Genomic DNA, 18164 nt, shown 5'->3' with positions numbered 1-18164 from the left:
TGCACTTGGCAACACAAGCATAAGTCTGACCAGTTCTATTGAGCTCATAGCTAGCTGCCTGAACGTTGGTCCACCTAGCTCAATATTATCTATGTTGACGGGCAGTGGCTCACTAGAGTTAGAGTTTTCCAGCTGTACTTGGAGTTACTAGGATCTGAATCTGGGACCTGTTGTGTGTAAATCGTGTTCGAGCTACAAACTTTCCCTTAACACTCAGCACCATGCATTTGAAGAATATCCACAGGCCTGTTCAAATGGTTCTTACTTTTGCAGCTCCTGAAGTTGTGAAGAATGAGCGGTACACATTCAGCCCTGACTGGTGGGCCTTAGGATGCTTGCTATATGAGATGATTGAGGGCCAGTCTCCATTTCAGCAGCGCAGGAAGAAGATTAAGCGCGAAGAAGTAGAACGCCTGGTGAAGGATGTGCAGGAAGAGTACTCTGAGAAGTTCTCACCTGCTTCCCGTTCTCTCTGTTCCATGGTACATATATTGTCTCATCCTTAAGCTAGTTACCCTCCTTTTAGCATTTAAAAGGGCTGCCTGCCCACTTCTAAGTGGGCTCTGGGTCCGTTGAGAAAGCTGTACCTGCTCACTGGAAACTAACTTCAGAGTAGTGCAGTACACCATAACTTTTGTTTTGCTACTAGATCTCATTTTGTGTGTATGACTTCTCCAGAGCCAGGTGCAGCCAGGAAATCAAGGCAGTGAACCTTTGTGAAATGAACAAAAATTGTAAAAATACTTCTCTTCAGGGCAGTTGTAGCTTGGTAGCAGTTTAGTGTCAGACTCAGAAAACATCATCTCATCTGTACTCACTAGTTCTTCATTCCTCTTCAACCTGGCTCCTGGAACATTTGTATTTTCAATAAGAGTAGGGTATGGTGCAGTATGGCCTAGCTGCAACTGTGACATGAATCTAGATCCCTTCCTAGATTACCTACCTACCTGGCATCAAGCAGTTTAATATTTTAAGCTTTTCCTTGTCCCATCCTGTTAATTTATTCTCTCAGTTAGCTTATTGGAGCTTAAGCAATTGAAGGAAACCTCAATCATAACCAGTGCAGAGGGTTTCATTCAAGCAGGAGGTCTCTGAAGTGTCAGTTACCCATTAAATACACATCAATAGTTTCAAAAATCCCTTCTCGTTTTTGAGTAAATGTAAAAAGATTGGTAGAAGAACTAAAGGTCGGGTATGAAATCATGTGAGTGCTGTGTCCCAGTCATCAATCTTGTTGCATACATAACAGTCTCAGATGTTTGGAAGAATTAGCAAGCCTTATTTACTTCTTTCCTCCACACTATAACTCACTTTACATAGCTAAGAATTTTTGCATCTTGCAAGAGGCTTGAATAAGCAATGGTTGGGAGGGAGGTTGCTTGCTCATGTAAGAAACTTTTATGTCCTTCAATATGCAGATTGATGTTTAAAATAATGCATGCTTCCTGTGATTATCCAGGATACCCTAGAATGCAACTATTGGACTAGACCCTTCCCCTCCAGCGGCCTTCTTTTGTCTATCAGTGTACAAGATACATTCATTCTGTATTGTAACTTCTGTGGATTGTTGTCTTAAAGCCATGGGATTTCTGACTGGCTATTGGAAGACGGGTTATAAGTCTCAGAAATAAAGCAACAGGGATCCTTCTTGCTGTTTACTGCCTTTGAAAGGGCTGAGAACCCTGAGCAAATAAGGGCATAATATTAAAACAAATCCTCCCAGATTATTTTGATGTCTTTTTACTTTAGAGTTGTCATATGTGGGGATTTAGAAGGCCATTTCATTCAGTTATTCATAACCAGTAACTTAAGCTGTGTTTCGGGTTCAGTTGAAAAGAACCCCATTCTACCAATAATGGTTCAAGTTCTGTTCCAGAATATTGTTCAGAAATAACATTTTAAGCAATTTTCAGCTTAGGTCTGTTGGCCTTTGTAGCTAAAGCCTTCTGGCAGTACAGAGGCTTTGGTGTGACACCCTGTGCTATGTTACAGCTCCTGTGTAAAGACCCACTGGAACGGCTGGGATGTCGAGGTGCTGGTGCTCAGGAAGTGAAAGAGCACCCTCTCTTTAAACACTTGAATTTCAAGCGGTTGGAAGCAGGGATGCTCGACCCACCATTCAAACCCGATGTGAGTTCAGAATGCACGTGTGTAGCAGCGCCTTCCTCGTACCATCTGTTGGTTGTGTTCAGGTGTAGGAGAATAGCCCTTACATTGCGCTCCTTTTTCTGCATTCTTCTTAGCCCCAGGCTATTTATTGCAAGGATGTATTGGACATTGAACAATTCTCTACAGTCAAGGGGGTAGAGCTGGAGCCCACCGACCATGACTTCTACCATAAGTTTGCAACAGGAAGCGTCCCTATTCCCTGGCAGAATGAGGTAGGTGCTCTTCTACTCTTCAGGAGAATTTCTGCTTCTGATGGGAAGACACGCTGAGTCATCTGCACTTGGGGGTGGGGTGCAAAGCTGTTCCATAACTGACTGGCTGAGGTATTGTATAAGTAGCTAATTTGGGACAAGTGTCATGGAGACACCCTGTCAATGAGGACCTGAGAAGGGAAGACCAATAGTGAGCTCGTCATCTTTTTATTCTCCCCTAGATGATAGACACAGAGTGTTTCAAAGAGCTGAATGTTTTTGGTTCAGATGGAGCCATACCGCCTGATCTGGACTGGAAGGGACAGCAACCCATCCAGCCCAAAAAGGGTCTCCTCCAACGTCTCTTCAGCAGACAGGTAACTTGCCTGAAATGTGGGAAGCAGGTTTGTTTTGACATGGGGATCAGAAACCAGTTCTGGAATGCTCTCTGCCCTCTTTTTGCACTGCACAGGGCTGGCCAATCCATGGGGCAAAATGAAGGAATTTTATCAGGAAGCATTGTCTGATAATGGGGCAGTAAATGAGTGCCTCCTGCTTGCTTCATCTGCCCTTCTTTCTCTGCCCCCACTTCCCAGGCTTCCCATGTTTTGCTGTTCCTTACATGGTGGCAGCCTGCTCGGCGTCTCCCTCCTCTGCCTTGCATTTAGGAAGGGTAGGGGAGTCCTTCCTCTGAGCAACCCAGGAGAGTGCCTGCACCACTGCCACTTTCCTGGGGTGGTCTTTTAACATTATTTAAAAGTTTAAGCGCAGCAGTGGTATAGGGGCTTTCCTATGCCACCTCTCTCAGTATATCTTGCTCTAAGGAAGGACCTCCTTGTTTTCCTGAGGCAGAGAGGAGGTGGAGGCATGCTGCTGCTGCTGCATTAGCACCAGCAAAACATTAAAAGAGAGAGAAAAGGAAAGAGGTGGTGGAGGAGGGGTGAAGGTGTGAGAGGAGAGGGTAGCAACTTTCCTCAAGTGGTACCATGTTGTATGCCAGTCCTAGCACCACTGATCTTTCTGTATCTATACACCTCATCTATACACCTCAGACCCATTAGCAGGCCAGCTGCTGTAGTGGCACTTGAGCTCAGCTAGTTCAGTTTACTAACGTCAGCTCCATAAACTATCCAGATGTGACTTCCCACTTCCAGAGCAACTTTCTTTCTGAATAACCGGAAGGACGTCTTGGGGTTTGGTACCCAAGAGGCCCTAGCTTTGTATGTGTGATACTTAACATGGATTTGTGGGTGGCTGAAAGCATAGTCTAATAATTCTTGGCTTTAGACAAGCAATGTAGTCCCCCATGTACCCAAATGCCTCTTGTCATGGCCAGTCCAGCCTGGCTGTTTCCCATCCCAAAACTTCTAAGACAGCTGTGGGAGAGAAACACTTGATAAAGTGTCATTTGTTCTTCTCAGAAACTAGTCCCTCAACCCCCTTATGTCTTCATGATTTAGAAATATAGCTTCTTGCACAGCACATGTGTTTGCGGTGCTTTTTGCTTAGAAAAAAGTGTTCGCTCCCAGTGCTAGGAGCGAACACACCACTTATTGTGGTGTGTTGTGTGAATGAGAGCCCATTTGAATTGGCATCTTCCCTCCTTTCTGTGGGCTCATCATTTTCCAGTATCCCTCACCTTGGCAGTTCCTCTGGGTCTTGCTCTGGCTGCTCAGTTTGGTGGTAGTTATCCCTGTAGACCGGGAGAGGCCTTAGGAGAGGGCATGGCTATTTCTGGCCGGGCTCTCACAGCATGTTTTCTCTTTCCAGAGGTGAGCAACCTCTTCTCTGCTGCTCTGCTCAGGAAAATGACTACCTGGTGCCCCAAACTCCCCTGGCGGACATGACAAGACGAGGGGATGAGGACTCTACCTCTTCAGTGCCTCCCTCTCCTTCCCCCTCTCCCCCCTCTCCAAAATATGCTGTTTGTTCATTAATAGTTCTTCAAGCCACTAATCCTGCTTCCTGCAAAGCATCATGAATGTCTTCCCTTGTTCCCTTACCATGGAAGCAGCTGGATTATTATTTAAACATCCCTTTTCTCCAGCTCCCATGCCTTCTTTATGTGGCCTTGCTATTAAGAATGGAAGTTTTTCTCTCTCTCCCTCATGTACCCAAGAACCCCGCACACTTTTTGAGAGCTTGCTGATGTTCTAGACATGTCCTCTTTCTACAGTTAGGCCATGCTCCTATCTTATTGCAGTTCCATTGAAGTAATGGTTCATCTTTCTGTGTTTATCTGTTTCCTGCTGTGGTTTTACTAGGCCTACGTAAGACCCCACTGTTGTCCTGGGCTCACTAACATAGAATAATTTCCGTTCCTGCTTCTGTACTTGGCCATGGCCAAGTACAATTAGATTCCTCACAGCCCATAAATAGGCATTGAAAGGGTATGGAAAAGGCACAGTCTGGTTGTGAATAAGGGAGTGTGGTAGGAGGTCCAGCATGATATTCTCTCTCTCCCTCTCTAGTCCTGCAGGTTGGCTGCCAGAGAGCACTGACTGCAAGCAGCTCCACCAGCAGATTTGGTTTTGGTGCTGAGCCCCAAAGTTCTTTTCTAAGCAGGGGTTTCTTTTTCTGTGGGAACTGGGAATAGAATCCTGTGGCATGTCTGCGTGTTGAATAATAACTGTACTCACTCTGTGCTTGCTGTGTGCTCTCCCTTTTCCCCTGGCTTTTCCCCACCCTTCCCTCCTCCTCCTGCCGCCTCCTCCTCCCTTCATTCTCCAGGACTGTTGTGGGAACTGCAGTGAAAGTGAAGAGGAACCCACTCGCCTATAGGTCCCGCCAGCCTATTATTTCTATGAGCCTGGCCAAGCAGCGAGCTGACTCAACAAAAGAGATGGTACTGGCTTAGCACGGGCTTGGCTTACAACCCAGCGCACATGCTAGCTGTATGAGTGTGGGATCATCGTTTCAGGGTGGCAGCAGACTCCACCCTACAGAGGAAATGCTCCAGGACGGGGGAAAGTAGACACCTCTGCAAAGGTCTTCAGTGTACTGCCGAGGGATCATCCTGCCACACCTTTTCCATAGCGGAGAGATGATGGCAGGAACTAGTGAAACATTCCAGGGCTGGCCCTGATCCTGGCCTTTGGCCTCCCATCTGCTCACCTGCTGGAGTTTGTTTTATATATTTATATTGATTATATCTATGAATGTATGTATATAGCATATGTACATTTTTAATTGTTGGGGATGGAGGTCCTTCTGTATCTCTCTCTCTTCCTTACCCCAGCGTCCTTGCTTCACCCTCGTGAACACTGTGCACCAGTAACTTCTAAGAAACAAGTAAGCAGCTCTGTTCCCCAAGCAATGGATCCTTTTAATGTTCCCTGTGGAATATTCACCAATCTGTTCTGCTGGTGAAAATGGGTAGAAGGAGAAGCTCAGGAATGGCAGCTGCAATGCAAGAGCAGCCTCCACTGGCATATCTAGTCTGCAGGGACACAATTGGGATAACCTGTGCGTGTCCCGGACTTCCCCCAGATGACTTGCCTTGTTCCCATAATGCACAATGAGAGTGATGGAGAGATGCTAAGGCTTGTAGACATGTCAAGATAATACCTGCAGGTTTTTCTGAGATGACAGGCTGTGGGTTTTTGGTTGGTTTGTTTTTAACATGGCTTAATTGAAGTAAGGAAGTTTTCAAACACTAGAGTAGCATTACAGTTGACTCTCAACTTACACAGGGGTTTCATTCCAGGGATATTGCATAAAGCCAAAATAATGTATAATCAAAACAACCCTTTAAAAACAGTAAAAGGCATGTCCCAGCACTCTCCAACCACCTCTACATTCTATCTGAAGGCTGCACACTCTCCCAAGGTTGCTACAGACTCTCCCCGCACCTCCAAACAATCTCCCAGGGTGGGTGCAATGGTTGGTGGGATTGCCAATGTTTCCTCTCCACCACCTTCTGACATTTATCCCTGCTGCCCCCTTTTCTTTGGCCAAGCACATAAAGCTGTGATCACACAAGTTAAATGGAAGCTGGTGGCAGCATACTGGTTTCTAGCTTTAATTTCTTTCTTGAAACTCCAATAAGGCCAGTATGAGTTGACAAGGAAAGCTGGGGAGGGTTTGTCATTTACCTTGGGAACCTATAAAAGTTGAGTCTGTATTTTTATTTATTTTATTTTCTGGACCACTGTGCCCTATTTTTCTCCCCCAAGAAATGATGTGATTCTGTTGTTTGTCCTAGTAATGTTTTCTAAAGAGTTCACCTGCCAACTGTGCCAATGTGGGAGCATGCATGGATTCAAGCCTAGAATCTTGAGCCCTCTGCACTTTTTTCAAAGGGTTAAACTTCTTGAAAAGTGAGAGGTTTCTAATAAAACCTCCTGGTGTCTTCATTTTTAATGTAAAGCAGGTGCTAGTTCTCTGAATTTGGAACAGCAGCATTGAAAGTGTAGGGTTCACCCTTTTCCCGTGCACAATTTTCCTAATCACATCGCACCTCAAAGCTGCTTGTTAGCCTTAGAGTAGAAAAATAGCAGCTTTGTCCAGGTAAAGCTTGGCTCTTTTGGTGAAGAGCTCAGAAAACATTAGGAGATTCAAGTGTAGATGTTTTCTGTCTGGTGTAACTAGGCTGAAAGTCCTAGTCATCTTTCTCCATAGGAATCTCTTCTACAGTCTTCCATGGCTGGGAGCCCAAGGCACCCACAGAGCTGCATTTGTGCCTTCATGAAGCTCTGATAAGTAGACCTATTTATTGCCTGGACTAAAGATTTCCAATCTCAAATAATTCCCCTTATTCTATATCTAGTGTGCACTTCTTCAGTCTCCCAGCAGTTATTTCTAACTTGGAGATTGTGGGTGAGTGGTGTGTGTGTGTGTGTGTGTGTGTGTGTGTGTGTGTGTGTGTGTGTGTGATCTGCCTTGCTCCTGGGCAGTTAACCTCATCTGCTAGTTCACCTATGGTATCTCATGCTAGTGTTGCACTGTTCTTGATAATATTGGAACTATTTTGAACTTGTTTGCTAACTGTATGTCCTGATGATTCATTGCTGTGGTACAGAAGTGGATGTAGTGAACACATTGCCAGGTGCTGGGCAGTTTCATTCTGATGCTCCTGAATGTGGAGCATCAGTCAGCATGTCCCTGAATTAGAAAAGAGCAGCTTCTCTTCATTGTTTTCTGTGTGGCAAATAGATCTTTTGTTACTGCCTTCCATCCTTGCCTGCTCTACACACTCTCACGTGCCTCTTGCAGCCTGTCAGTTAACATCCAGCTAGCAATTCAGTGAGCCTTTCTCATTCCTTTCCTTAGAAACTCCAGTTGAACGTGATATTTTATTTACAGACTTACTTCTTCATTGTGTCTTTTCCCTGTCTTCCCTATCTTTTGATTTTATTCTGCCTCTTTCAAATACTTTTGAAAAATATTTCTGATCATCTGAAAATTTGTCTGAGAATATCATTAGTCACTTCATCCCACATAGTATCTTAAAGCTGATGTACATTTGTAGACGCAACCTGAAAGGCAGAGTTTAAAAATGGAAAGTGGACTGCAACTGTAAATAGAACATGGGCAGGTTTCAGTGCAATAAATATGGATGTCAGTCCCAGTTCCAGATGTTACTGCAGGGAATCCATGTTTTTTAAACTCCTGTGCGCTGTTCACAATTGACAGGGAAACCTGTAGTTCTGTCATTAAACTTGAGTCCTTTTAGTAATGTTTAAGCGTGACATCCCTAAGACTTGTTATAGGTACATAATGCAAAAGACTAATAAAAAGGACAGTTTCCCTTAGGTGTAAGATTATATGATTTAATAAAATCATCTACTTATTGCCAGTAGAAAATGTCATCTTAATATTTTACATTTAATCAAATTTGGGAATATAGAATATTCCCTCCTTAACAAAAAAACACACCCCTTTCTTAAAAAAGAAATAAGACTTCATGTTCCATCAGTATTATAAATATATATTTAAGTGTAGTTATTGGTGTTAAAACACAGTGGCAAGTTTTGTGTTCTGGTTTTTGAATTGAAGTAGTGGAGAGAAAGAAATGTAAGTTTCAAGTATCTTTTCTTCATCAAATCTAGAAGAAGGAGTTAATTGTCTCCCAATTATCTGTATGGTGGTAGGTGCCTGTTAGGAAGTTACCTTGCATCAGGTCAGATTATGGTCCATCTAGACCAGTATTGTCTACTCTGATTGGCTAGTGACTTTCTTAGGTTCTCAGGCAGAGAAAGGTGTCCCTGAAATTCCCAGCACCTGCTACTCAGTTGTTTTTCATGAGACCTGCTAGATAATGGGCCTGGGACTTCCAGCATACCAATTAGAAACAGATCTTCCCTTGTTGGCAGCCTCTCTAACTAATTAGGAATCTTGCCCCCCCCCATATTTTAAAAGCTTGCTTGATTAGCAGTGCAATTCTAATCATGTCTACTCAGAAGTAAGTCCTATTTAATGGAGCTTATTCCCAGGTAAGTAGGGTGAAGATTGCAGGCTAAATCAAGGCCTAGGGTAGAATTCAGGGTTGCACTATGGTGAATGTCTCATCAGTGCAAGTATTGTAGCTTGTGACACAGAACAATTCCACCTCTTGTCCTGCACACCAGTGCTGCTGTGGGGGTTCTCCCAACTCCCAAGCCAATTTTGAGGAGCATGGGAGTAGGGCAGAGGGGAAAGCCCTGTTATGCAAACCAGAACCCTCATGCAGGACTTATGCTTATGGGACTCATTAGGTGACTTTCACCTCAGTTTTATGTGTAAGAACTGAGTGTTCCTCCTTTTATTCTGGCTTCAAATTCAAAACTATGGCTGTAGCAATATACTTCTAAGGTCAGGAGCATCTGAGCTCAGTTCTATGAGCACTTCAGAATTGTCCTTTGTGTCTGCCAAAACCCTGGTCTGACTTGTTGGCCTGGGTCTGTTCTCCATTCTCCCTGCCTCTTGAGGATAGGCTTCTGCCTTGACTCTTTCTTTCACCCCATCCCTGTTAAATTTTAAGTTTGTACCTTTGCTTGTTTCTCTTCTGTCTTAACGGGTCTGTGCTACAGTCTGTTACCAATTCTTCTCTAGCCTAACTCCTGTCTGATTTGTCTTTCCATAGCGGCAGTGAACTTATGTATGAAAGATATAAAATTGTGATATTATAAAATGTATATGCTGGAGATACGCCCACTGAAAGAGTTGGAAATTGGACATGCTACTATCTACTGTCGTTGCCTAGGCAAGAGTGTTTCTGGAATTGATTGTTTTTTTAGAGGGGTGTCTCCGTCTCCCCTCACCCAATGGAAATCCAGGAATAAAAGGACCTCCTTCAAAATTACTGTTGTGTGCCCCATTCATAACTGCAATAGCACTCAGAAACATGATTTCTGAATACGGCTCAAAATGTACTATTTCAACTTTCATCCCACAGTATTTGTTGTAGAAACGCATCACCTCCAGGGTTTTCTAGTGTATATGCCATCTTAACTGAGATGTAGCTGTTATCAGGGGGTCTGATATCTTTCCTTCATCTGTAAGATATAACTTCACAGATATGTATGTGGGAAATGCACAAGAGTTCAACTGCTACATTTTATGCGACTACACATATTTTAGAAGCTGTAGATTAAAGATAGCACTGAATGTGTTTGGCGTTGCTGAAGCCTGTAGAACACATTAGAACAGTTTTACACAGTGTTGCCATTCCAGCGCAAGTTGGCATCTGCACTACCCCCTGCCCCCTCCCAAATATTTAGCCTTGTAGGACTTCATGAGCCCTGGCCCTCTTCAGTAAGCACACTATTGCATTTCCTATGAAAAATGGCTGGGTGGAAGTAGTTTTGCTATTGGCAGTGGGCCAGGAAGGGAAGTCATAGTGCATGTGGAGGAATAACTTGTTGCTGGCCTTCCCTCATCTTTTAAACAACAGATGTGCTGGAGAAGAGCAGTGTACACTATTCAGAAAATTGTGGTGGGGAGGTGGGAAATGACAGGCTACTATTGAGGGGATAGCCTAGTAATTTTTTTTTACCTTCCCCTCTTTTTAAGGCACTGAATGGAGTAAGTTTGATAGAGTATCGATTTATTGTTGTGGCGTGCTCTGGTCCATGGGGTCACGAAGAGTCGGACACGACTAAACGACTAAACAACAACATTAAAATTAGGGCTGGCTTAACTTTCCCTAAAACCCTAAAGCCTTAAAATTCAATAAATAGTATGGATAGAAGAAAGCATCCCTGCTGCTTGTGAAGCACTTAACCCAGAGGCTTCTGAACGTCTCAGATTCACATAAAATACTTAAACAGTAAAAATATAAAAGGATATACTCTGGAATATGCAAATTAGAAAACCCAAATCAAGCTGGTTTTAAAAGAGTGTGCCATTTGTTTCTATGGCTCAAAGGCCTTCCTAAGAAAGACGGTATCTCTGGAGATTTGAATAGTTAAAGAGACAAGAGGGATGCATATTTAAGATCAGGGATTCCTTCAACTACTATGGGACCCAGACCCTTTGATTTGGGACTTGAACCAGAAGACACAGACACCCAGGGCAAATATTACAAAATATATGCAGCCTTCTCTCTGCTGACAACAGCTATTGGGAACAGTCACAGTTTGCACTCGTGAAAACTTTTCAGAGGCAGCCCTATGTAGAACACATTTCAGTAACCTAATCCAGAGATTATTATGGCATGTATCATGGTGGCTAAATTGTAACTGCCCTGTTTGTGCCAGTATCAAAGTACAGCAGGCAGCAAGCTTACTCTTGCAAGCCTGAGCTGACCTTTAATAGGGTAAGCATCTAATCAATGTCAGATCAATTACTCACAACCAGTCTGTCTTTGAGCTGAGCTTTGATTTCTTAGCCCTACCATCAGGGATGTGTGGGAATCTGTTGCTCAACCACAAGGGGAATCCCCATAGCTGACCCAATATATTTTAGCACCTGAGGCGAACCACAAAGTGGTGCCCCTCCTCACCAGGCAAGAAGCATGACATCAGGAACAAGGGGAGGAGGGAATAAAGAACAACGTTGGGATTCGCTGCCCTTGTGGTCGCTTCTTTGAGCCTCTGGTGGGCTGGCCCTGAGCAGCCCCTGAATCCTTTGTAATGCAATGCAGGCAGGCCCACTTGCTGTAGCCAAGGACTTGCATGTGCTTTGTGGCCCTCATCCAGCCCTTCACTACTTGGAGCAGGGGTAGGCAACCTAAGGCCCAGGGGCCGGATGCAGCCCATTCGCCTTCTGAATCCGGCCTGTGGACGGTCCGGAAATCAGCGTGTTTTTACATTAGTAGAATGTGTCCTTTTATTTAAAATGCATCTCTGGGTTATTTGTGGGGCATAGGAATTTGTTCATTCCCCCCCCAAAAAAAATTTAGTCCGGCCCACCACATGGTCCGAGGGACGGTGGACCGGCCCATGCCTGAAAAAGGTTGCTGACCCCTGACTTGGAGGCACCTATTTAAGCCTCTTACTTGGGTCAGCATAGAAGGTGTGAAATAACTCTTAAAGGAGCCGAAGCTGCTCAAAACCAGTTCTTGCCTAACGGGAGAACTGGTGTTTTGCACTTAACAGCACTAATCCAGGGTGGGAATTCAGCATTGCACTCTTCACTAGCAGGATTCCTTGCACAGACACTGGGTTAATTGAATCGGGGCCCATGCAATGGTGTGTTGTCACTCTTCTTGGTAAGAGTGAGCCACTGAACTTAGAAGGTTCTCTGAAATTAAAATTGGATAAATCATACATGTTGATTCAGCTTTCTTTGTTTAGCTAGCAAAAAGAATGCATTGGAAATACCACAGGCAGCAACTGAAGGAGTAGCAAGCTGTTGAGAAAGCAGCAGCTTTGGAGCTGAAAGACACCCAATAGATAGGTTTTTAATACCCAGGCCCTTTCTGCCCAAGATAGTTTATTTACTCACTACAGCTGCAGGAGCATAACTTCTAATTAGGGCTGCAATGTGTGGCCAATTGATCAGAAGGAAACCATTTTGATGGCTTAAAATGAGATACCCATTTAATCAGTTGGCAGATGTTATCTCCTTTTTTTAAAAAGAAGTGTCTAACAGTGTTAATTGAAACTGCATATGGCAAGCAACACTTTAGAAGAGGTATTGCCTCGTAGGTGAGAGAAAATGAACTGCCTCTTTTAAGATGATGCCTCCTGCGACACATCTAAAAACCAGCTAATCTTTTATGCAGAACTATTTTTTCTCAGAAACAATCTTTTGCAGACTTAACTGCTAAAATTGTGATTTGTATGACTGAGTTCCTTTAATCGATAGTACCCCAAGTTTGAATGTTCTTGAATTCAGCCTGGATGGCCTGTGCTCTTGATGAACATAACCTGCACCCTTTTGCAATCACTGCATAATTTGTCTACATTTGTTGTGTTTAAAGTCTGGGTTCACTTTACATTTTCTAATCCTCTGCAGAGTTTAGCATCTAATGCCATTGGGTGTCTGTACAGCTGTGCTGCAACAGATGCTTGTTCTCATACCTCCTACCCTCACACCTGGATTAGCAGGTAAAACATCTTACACTGTATTTCCCCGACAGGCCTAGCTTTTGACATTTCAGCTTCAGAAGAGAGGTTGATGGGCGTGTAAGCCTGCTGCCATATATAACACAATCGCTTAACAGGGTAACATTTAGTTTATGTTAAAACAAGTCATTGTGAGGGTGTGTAATAGTGCTCTCTGTTGGGCTGACTGTAGCTAAAAATAAGAAGAGAAAAATCAACGTTCTGTGCCAGGGAAACTTGCATTTTGTGCTTAAAACAAATTACGTCAATCCTGAAACTAATTAATTTGCATAATGTCAGTATTGCACTATTTTTGGTATATGCAAGGTTCAGATTAATTTGGCAAAAGAGGGATTGGCAGGGATGGGGTGGGCAATGGAGCACAGATAATGAGATAGGAGGAGGAGGTTTATGCAGCTGCCTAATTATGAACCCCACCCCCCCAAAAAAGTATTTCCAGGGCATGTATGTCGGTCAACTATTAGTTGAGGGCTCTGGTCTTGACAGTTCTTGGAGGTGGGAGCTCTTCCCAGAAGAAACCAAGGATGGCCCTTCTCAGCCCAAGGCTTTGGTTAAATAGCTGTTATCAAGAATCCTCACTGTAAGCGGCGGGGGGGGGGGGGGAGATCTCTTCCCTGTTCTTTCACCCTGCCAAGGAGGAGCGAGACACGATCTCCGTGCTGCTGTTTCTCCCCGACGACGTTTCCAAGGCGATGAGAATGGCGGAGCAAGGGGTGAGCTGAGCAAGCAGAAGCAGTCGGCGCTCTCGCTAGGGGGCGCGTGATTCTTTCCCGCTCGAGCCTCCTGTTGCTTGCGAGGGTTGCGCCGCGGCTGGAGGCAGATGGGGGTTGAGCGGAAACTGCGGCTGAGGGATATTTTGAGGGGGGAAGGAGGTCGGTGGTGCGCAGCGCGCGAGGTGGTCTGATGGCACATGGGATTCCTGAGGGCTTCGGCAGCGTGCGTCCTATTCTACGTCGCTATGCAAGGAACATGCTTAGGTTTCCTTTGTGGCTGGGATCGAATGGAACAAAAAGGGGTTGCTTTATTTTTTGGCCACACACCTTAGTCTTTTAAGAGTTTTGCTGCATTGTGTGTGGATTATATAATTTTTAAAGAGTCATGTAAGATCAACTATCAGTAGATTTGTCTCATTTGAAGGTGTTTTCCAAACAGCAGGTCAGCCAATGTTTCAGTAGATCTGTTGAGGTTTTAGCAGACGTGGCAATAAAGTTATATCCTTCGTTTTGGGGGCTCTCTGTGCCTCGGCCTAGCTAGTTCAGCCTGTTGGGCCTAGTAGCTCTCTGTATGGGGGTTTCTCTGAGCTGGTGATACAGGTGCTGTAAATTGAGAGAAGGAGGGAGGAGGAATCTGCAGGCCTGAAGAAAGAGTTGGGCCCTGTAAAGAGTTTATATATATTTTTTTTAAACTGAGAGAACTAACAGTTAATGATCTCTGTTAGAACTTAGCAGAGCTGGAGCTGAAGAGCTGAGCAAGAAAGCGCTCAAGGGCAGAGGGGAACTGTAGGTTTTGGAGTTCCTTGCTGTCTAGGATATGCTCAAACCAAGATCTCTGTTTGAAACTGTAGGGGGACATATTTAGCAGGGGGATATATCCTGCTCCCCGCCCCCCCATATATATGCCCCTCATCCATAGCTGTCAACTTACAGATTTGAAAATAAGGGACCAGCAGCCTCGAAAATAAGGGATCAGCAGCCAAAATAAGGGATTTTGCTTAGCTTATGCATGTCGGGGCTGCTGTCGTCCTGGCGTGAGGAGTTCCATCGGCCCTTCCACACCGGAGAGAGAGGGAGGGAGACTCTCGCCTGCGAGCCCGACATGAGGCGGTTGGGGCGCCACTGCGGCCACTGAAGCGCCGCCCTTCTGTGTCCCTCCCCACCCCTCCTCTTCCTCCTCCCTCAGGCCGCCTCCTCAGCCGCCACTGCCTCCGGCTTCCCATGGCAGCGCAAGTCTCGCAAGAGAGGGGCTGCCTGCCCACCCGCCGCCACCCGTCTCCTCACGACACGCCCCTGAGGGGGAAAAGGGATAGATGAAGACACGGCAGCTCGTGCGCACGCTCTTTCGAGGCGGAGGACCCCGAGCCACTGCTTCCCTCCTGAGCCAGGCGAGCATGAAACCCGGGAAATTTAAGGGACATCATCAATCCGGGACAGCAGCGGGAAACGGCGCTGGGATAAGGGAGTTTCCTGCCAAATAAGGGACAGTTGACAGCTATGCCCTCATCCCTGAGACTACAAACACTCAATAATAGCATGTGGTGTCCTGCTTCTTCCCTAAGCTAACTGCAATCCATACTGAAAGTCTGCACTGCAGGCGCTACTGACCACGGTGTAAAATGGACCAGTTTAAACCACAAGCTGAGTTGTGCAGGCAGTGTTGCTGAGCAGGCAGTGTTGCTGAAGAAGCCCAGTGTTTGAGAGGTGCCAATTCTGGCAGCACAAGTTTGATGAGGGGGCAGGAATGGATAACTTTCAGGATGATCCGACGGCCTTGGTGCAAGGGCCCTTAGATTTGTCTTGTCAGTGACCATAGTAGGTAAGATCTCCTAACTCCTATGGAGAAACGACCTTTTTTGTTGCTTTGATTGTGCGGTGCCGGTGGGAAGGGGGAATTGGTGCCGTTGTTAAATCTGCTTTAACATGCACAGCCACCCAGTCTTTTCCCCTCAAATCCTTGCAGGCGGCACTTCCAGCACGTGCGCAGCGCGGGCTCTGTCTGCTCTTTAAGAGGCTCATCTTGTTTACACGAGATTCGTCGTCTCGACATGACAGGCCCCTTAACTCGCCTCAACCGAGGCGGGTTTTGCTTGCACAACGGGAAGGGTGGGAAGTAAACACGTGGGAGGCTGAAATTCGTTAAAAAGGAGGAGAGGAAGCAGCCTCGGATGCGGAGGAGTGCTTTCCTCCTTGCCGATTGGATCGAAAAGCGCCAGGCGCTCCACTCCCGGAGCTGGGGCGGGGGGCTCCTTCCCCTTTCTTGCCCCGCCCCCTGCCTTGGCGACGGGACGTCCTGTACCTCCGACGGACGTGGCTCCACACGGTCGACGCCCGCCCAGCCTTGTCTTGGAAATCTCCAAAGAAGGGCATTTCGCAAGCTCACAAAGGCCGTTGTTGTTCCATTGTTGAAATGCCCTTGTCCTGACGAAGTTCTTCCTAATCTTGACTCAGAATCTAGCTTCCTGTCTTTTGGAAACGGTGATAAAAACCATTGTGTTTCTCCCCCCCCCCACCCCTGATCTATCCAACCAGGATGGAAGAGGAAGAGCCTTTTTATTTTTCCTTTTTGCTTCTTTGGAGAGTGCCTCGTGGTGTTGCTTCTCTTTTCCTTAACTGTACCTTTATACGTGGTGATTGTGGGCTGCCCCTGCTGTAAGGGAAGGTGGAGGGTGAAGTGAGGTTAGGAAGAGGAGGAGGAAGAGGCTGGCGCTGGCTGGGTCATTTGAACACATCTCTCTACCTCGGCGCTTAGCAACTCCGCTTCCTTCCCAGTGACAGCTCCGCCTCTCCGATCGGGAACAGTATGTGGGGTGGAAGGCTGTCTGCCTAATTCTGGAATCATTTACACTGACTTCAGATCTGCCAACTGCGGCTGCAAAAGGACGGGGAGGGGGGGCGCTGTGGGAGAGAAGAGAAAAAGATGAAGGCCCCTTTGCTATTCTTGCTTTGTAATTTACACAAAGGGGGAAAGGGGGGGGCAGCTCCCTTTTATAGCTGAGTGAAGAGTACTTGAACCTCTAAGGTAGTGGCTAACCAGGCTATGACCCTCCTGTGCTTGTTTGACTCCAACTCCCAACAGCACCCAGCCACCATGGTCAGTGGTCAGGGATGAGGGGAGCTGTAGTTGCCTACTTCTGCTCTAGAGGAGTGCTGTGGGCGGGGGGGGGGGGGGTAGGGAATAGCATGGTGTTTTCACTCACAAATGTTTCTCAACGAAAATAAGTTATGATCCTGTCACCTCCTCTTCCATTGAGCATTGTTAAGTGGGAATTTTGGTTTCAGATTGCCATTTTTAAAGGGGGTTCCAAAATTTGATGAGCTTCAAAAAGGCACAGGTGTAGGGACACTTGAGGGCTGTAGGTCCAATTATTTAGGCTGTCAATGTTCGTGGAGCTACCTCATTCACTGCAAGTACAGGTAAAGAAGCTCTAAGGCATCCTCTGCATTCCAAAGCAGCTTCAGGAGGAGATGCTTTGCAATGTGAATGGCAGGGAGTATTTAATCCTTTTGCTGTCCACTGTCTTCCCCCCTGCCCCTCAAGTAAACCCCAACAACTTCTCACCTAGCTGATTTTACTTCTGCCAGAGTTCTTACCTGGTATCTACCTCACACGAGTACACATGTTTCAAATTGCAACTAAACGAAAATACCCCAGTTTGCAAGGATGCCACCCCAAAAAACACACTTTGCTCAAGGTGTCAAGCTATTAGTTCTGCTGTAGTTAATGGGAGAGAAACAGCTGAGTTCAACAGAATTGGGTTTAGATGAGCTGAACTTTTGCTGGAGTGTGCCTTATGAGCTGACACCTAAACTGGGCTTCCTTTTGAGGATTGGGCCATTGAAGTACTGAAACTCCTTGCAAACAATTGTCTGAGATTGGGTGAGGGGGGGATTGATCCCAATTCTAAGAACCATGTCCCAGCTACATTTTCTGCAGTGCTTTGCATGAGACTGGTGAGTGCAGTTTGTTATCTTGGGAACAGTTGCCATAGAAACAGGCGGAGGTGGATGGATTTTTTCTCCCAGCCAGCAGGAAAAGGGGGCATTTTAGGGTAAAATCCCTTCAAATATTTTAACTGCGGAGACTCAGCAGAACCAAACTCTCAGTCCTAGAGAGGAGGTCCAACACTGGGTGTTTGGTCTCCTGGAGAAGCACAATGCATCCACAGCAGGAGCAAAAATAGGGAAGGGAGTTGCCTGCAAACGGGGTCACGGCAATCTTTGTGTTCCATCAGTCATTGTTATTCATTCCCTATAGACTTATTCCCACTCCCTGGACAGCCATAATATCACACCTGCACTAGCCTTAATACTTGATGGGGTAAAATATATGAAGCTGCTTTGTACTGATGCAGACTAGTAGGACTGATATTGTCTACCCTGACTGGAAGTTCTCTATGGCCTTAGACAGGGACATGTCCCCCCTCCTTCCCAAACCTTGTTCTTCTCTTTTTGATCTCAGTTCTACAAATGATGTCAAGTATGCATTGAACTGGTCATTTTTTCCAACAAATGTTGCTACTCAGGCAAAAGGCTCTTGTGTCAGCTAATAGACACCAAGTTAAAACACAAATAAAATTCAACGTAAATAACACACAAGA

General features: G+C 45.7%; 1 protein-coding gene across 2 annotated transcripts in view; it reads left to right on the top strand.

Annotated features, from left to right (window-relative positions):
- GRK6 (G protein-coupled receptor kinase 6) overlaps positions 1-9642 on the top strand; it is a 31932-nt gene extending 22290 nt beyond the window's left edge. The window contains exons 12-16 of one of the 2 annotated variants that reach the window (XM_053377263.1): positions 274-482; positions 1993-2130; positions 2244-2381; positions 2603-2737; positions 5091-9642. In XM_053377263.1, the coding sequence (XP_053233238.1) occupies positions 274-482; positions 1993-2130; positions 2244-2381; positions 2603-2737; positions 5091-5141 (671 nt within the window). In that variant the 3' untranslated portion in view covers positions 5142-9642. The other variant, XM_053377265.1, reaches the window with a different exon arrangement.
- The last annotated feature ends 8522 nt before the right edge of the window (positions 9643-18164 follow it).

The sequence above is a fragment of the Podarcis raffonei genome, chromosome 2 (genome assembly GCF_027172205.1).
Source record: "Podarcis raffonei isolate rPodRaf1 chromosome 2, rPodRaf1.pri, whole genome shotgun sequence".
In the NCBI taxonomy this organism is placed as follows: Eukaryota; Metazoa; Chordata; class Lepidosauria; order Squamata; family Lacertidae; genus Podarcis; species Podarcis raffonei.
The sequence above is the reverse complement of the archived record's forward strand: the minus strand, read 5'-3'. Positions and strand labels throughout refer to the sequence as shown.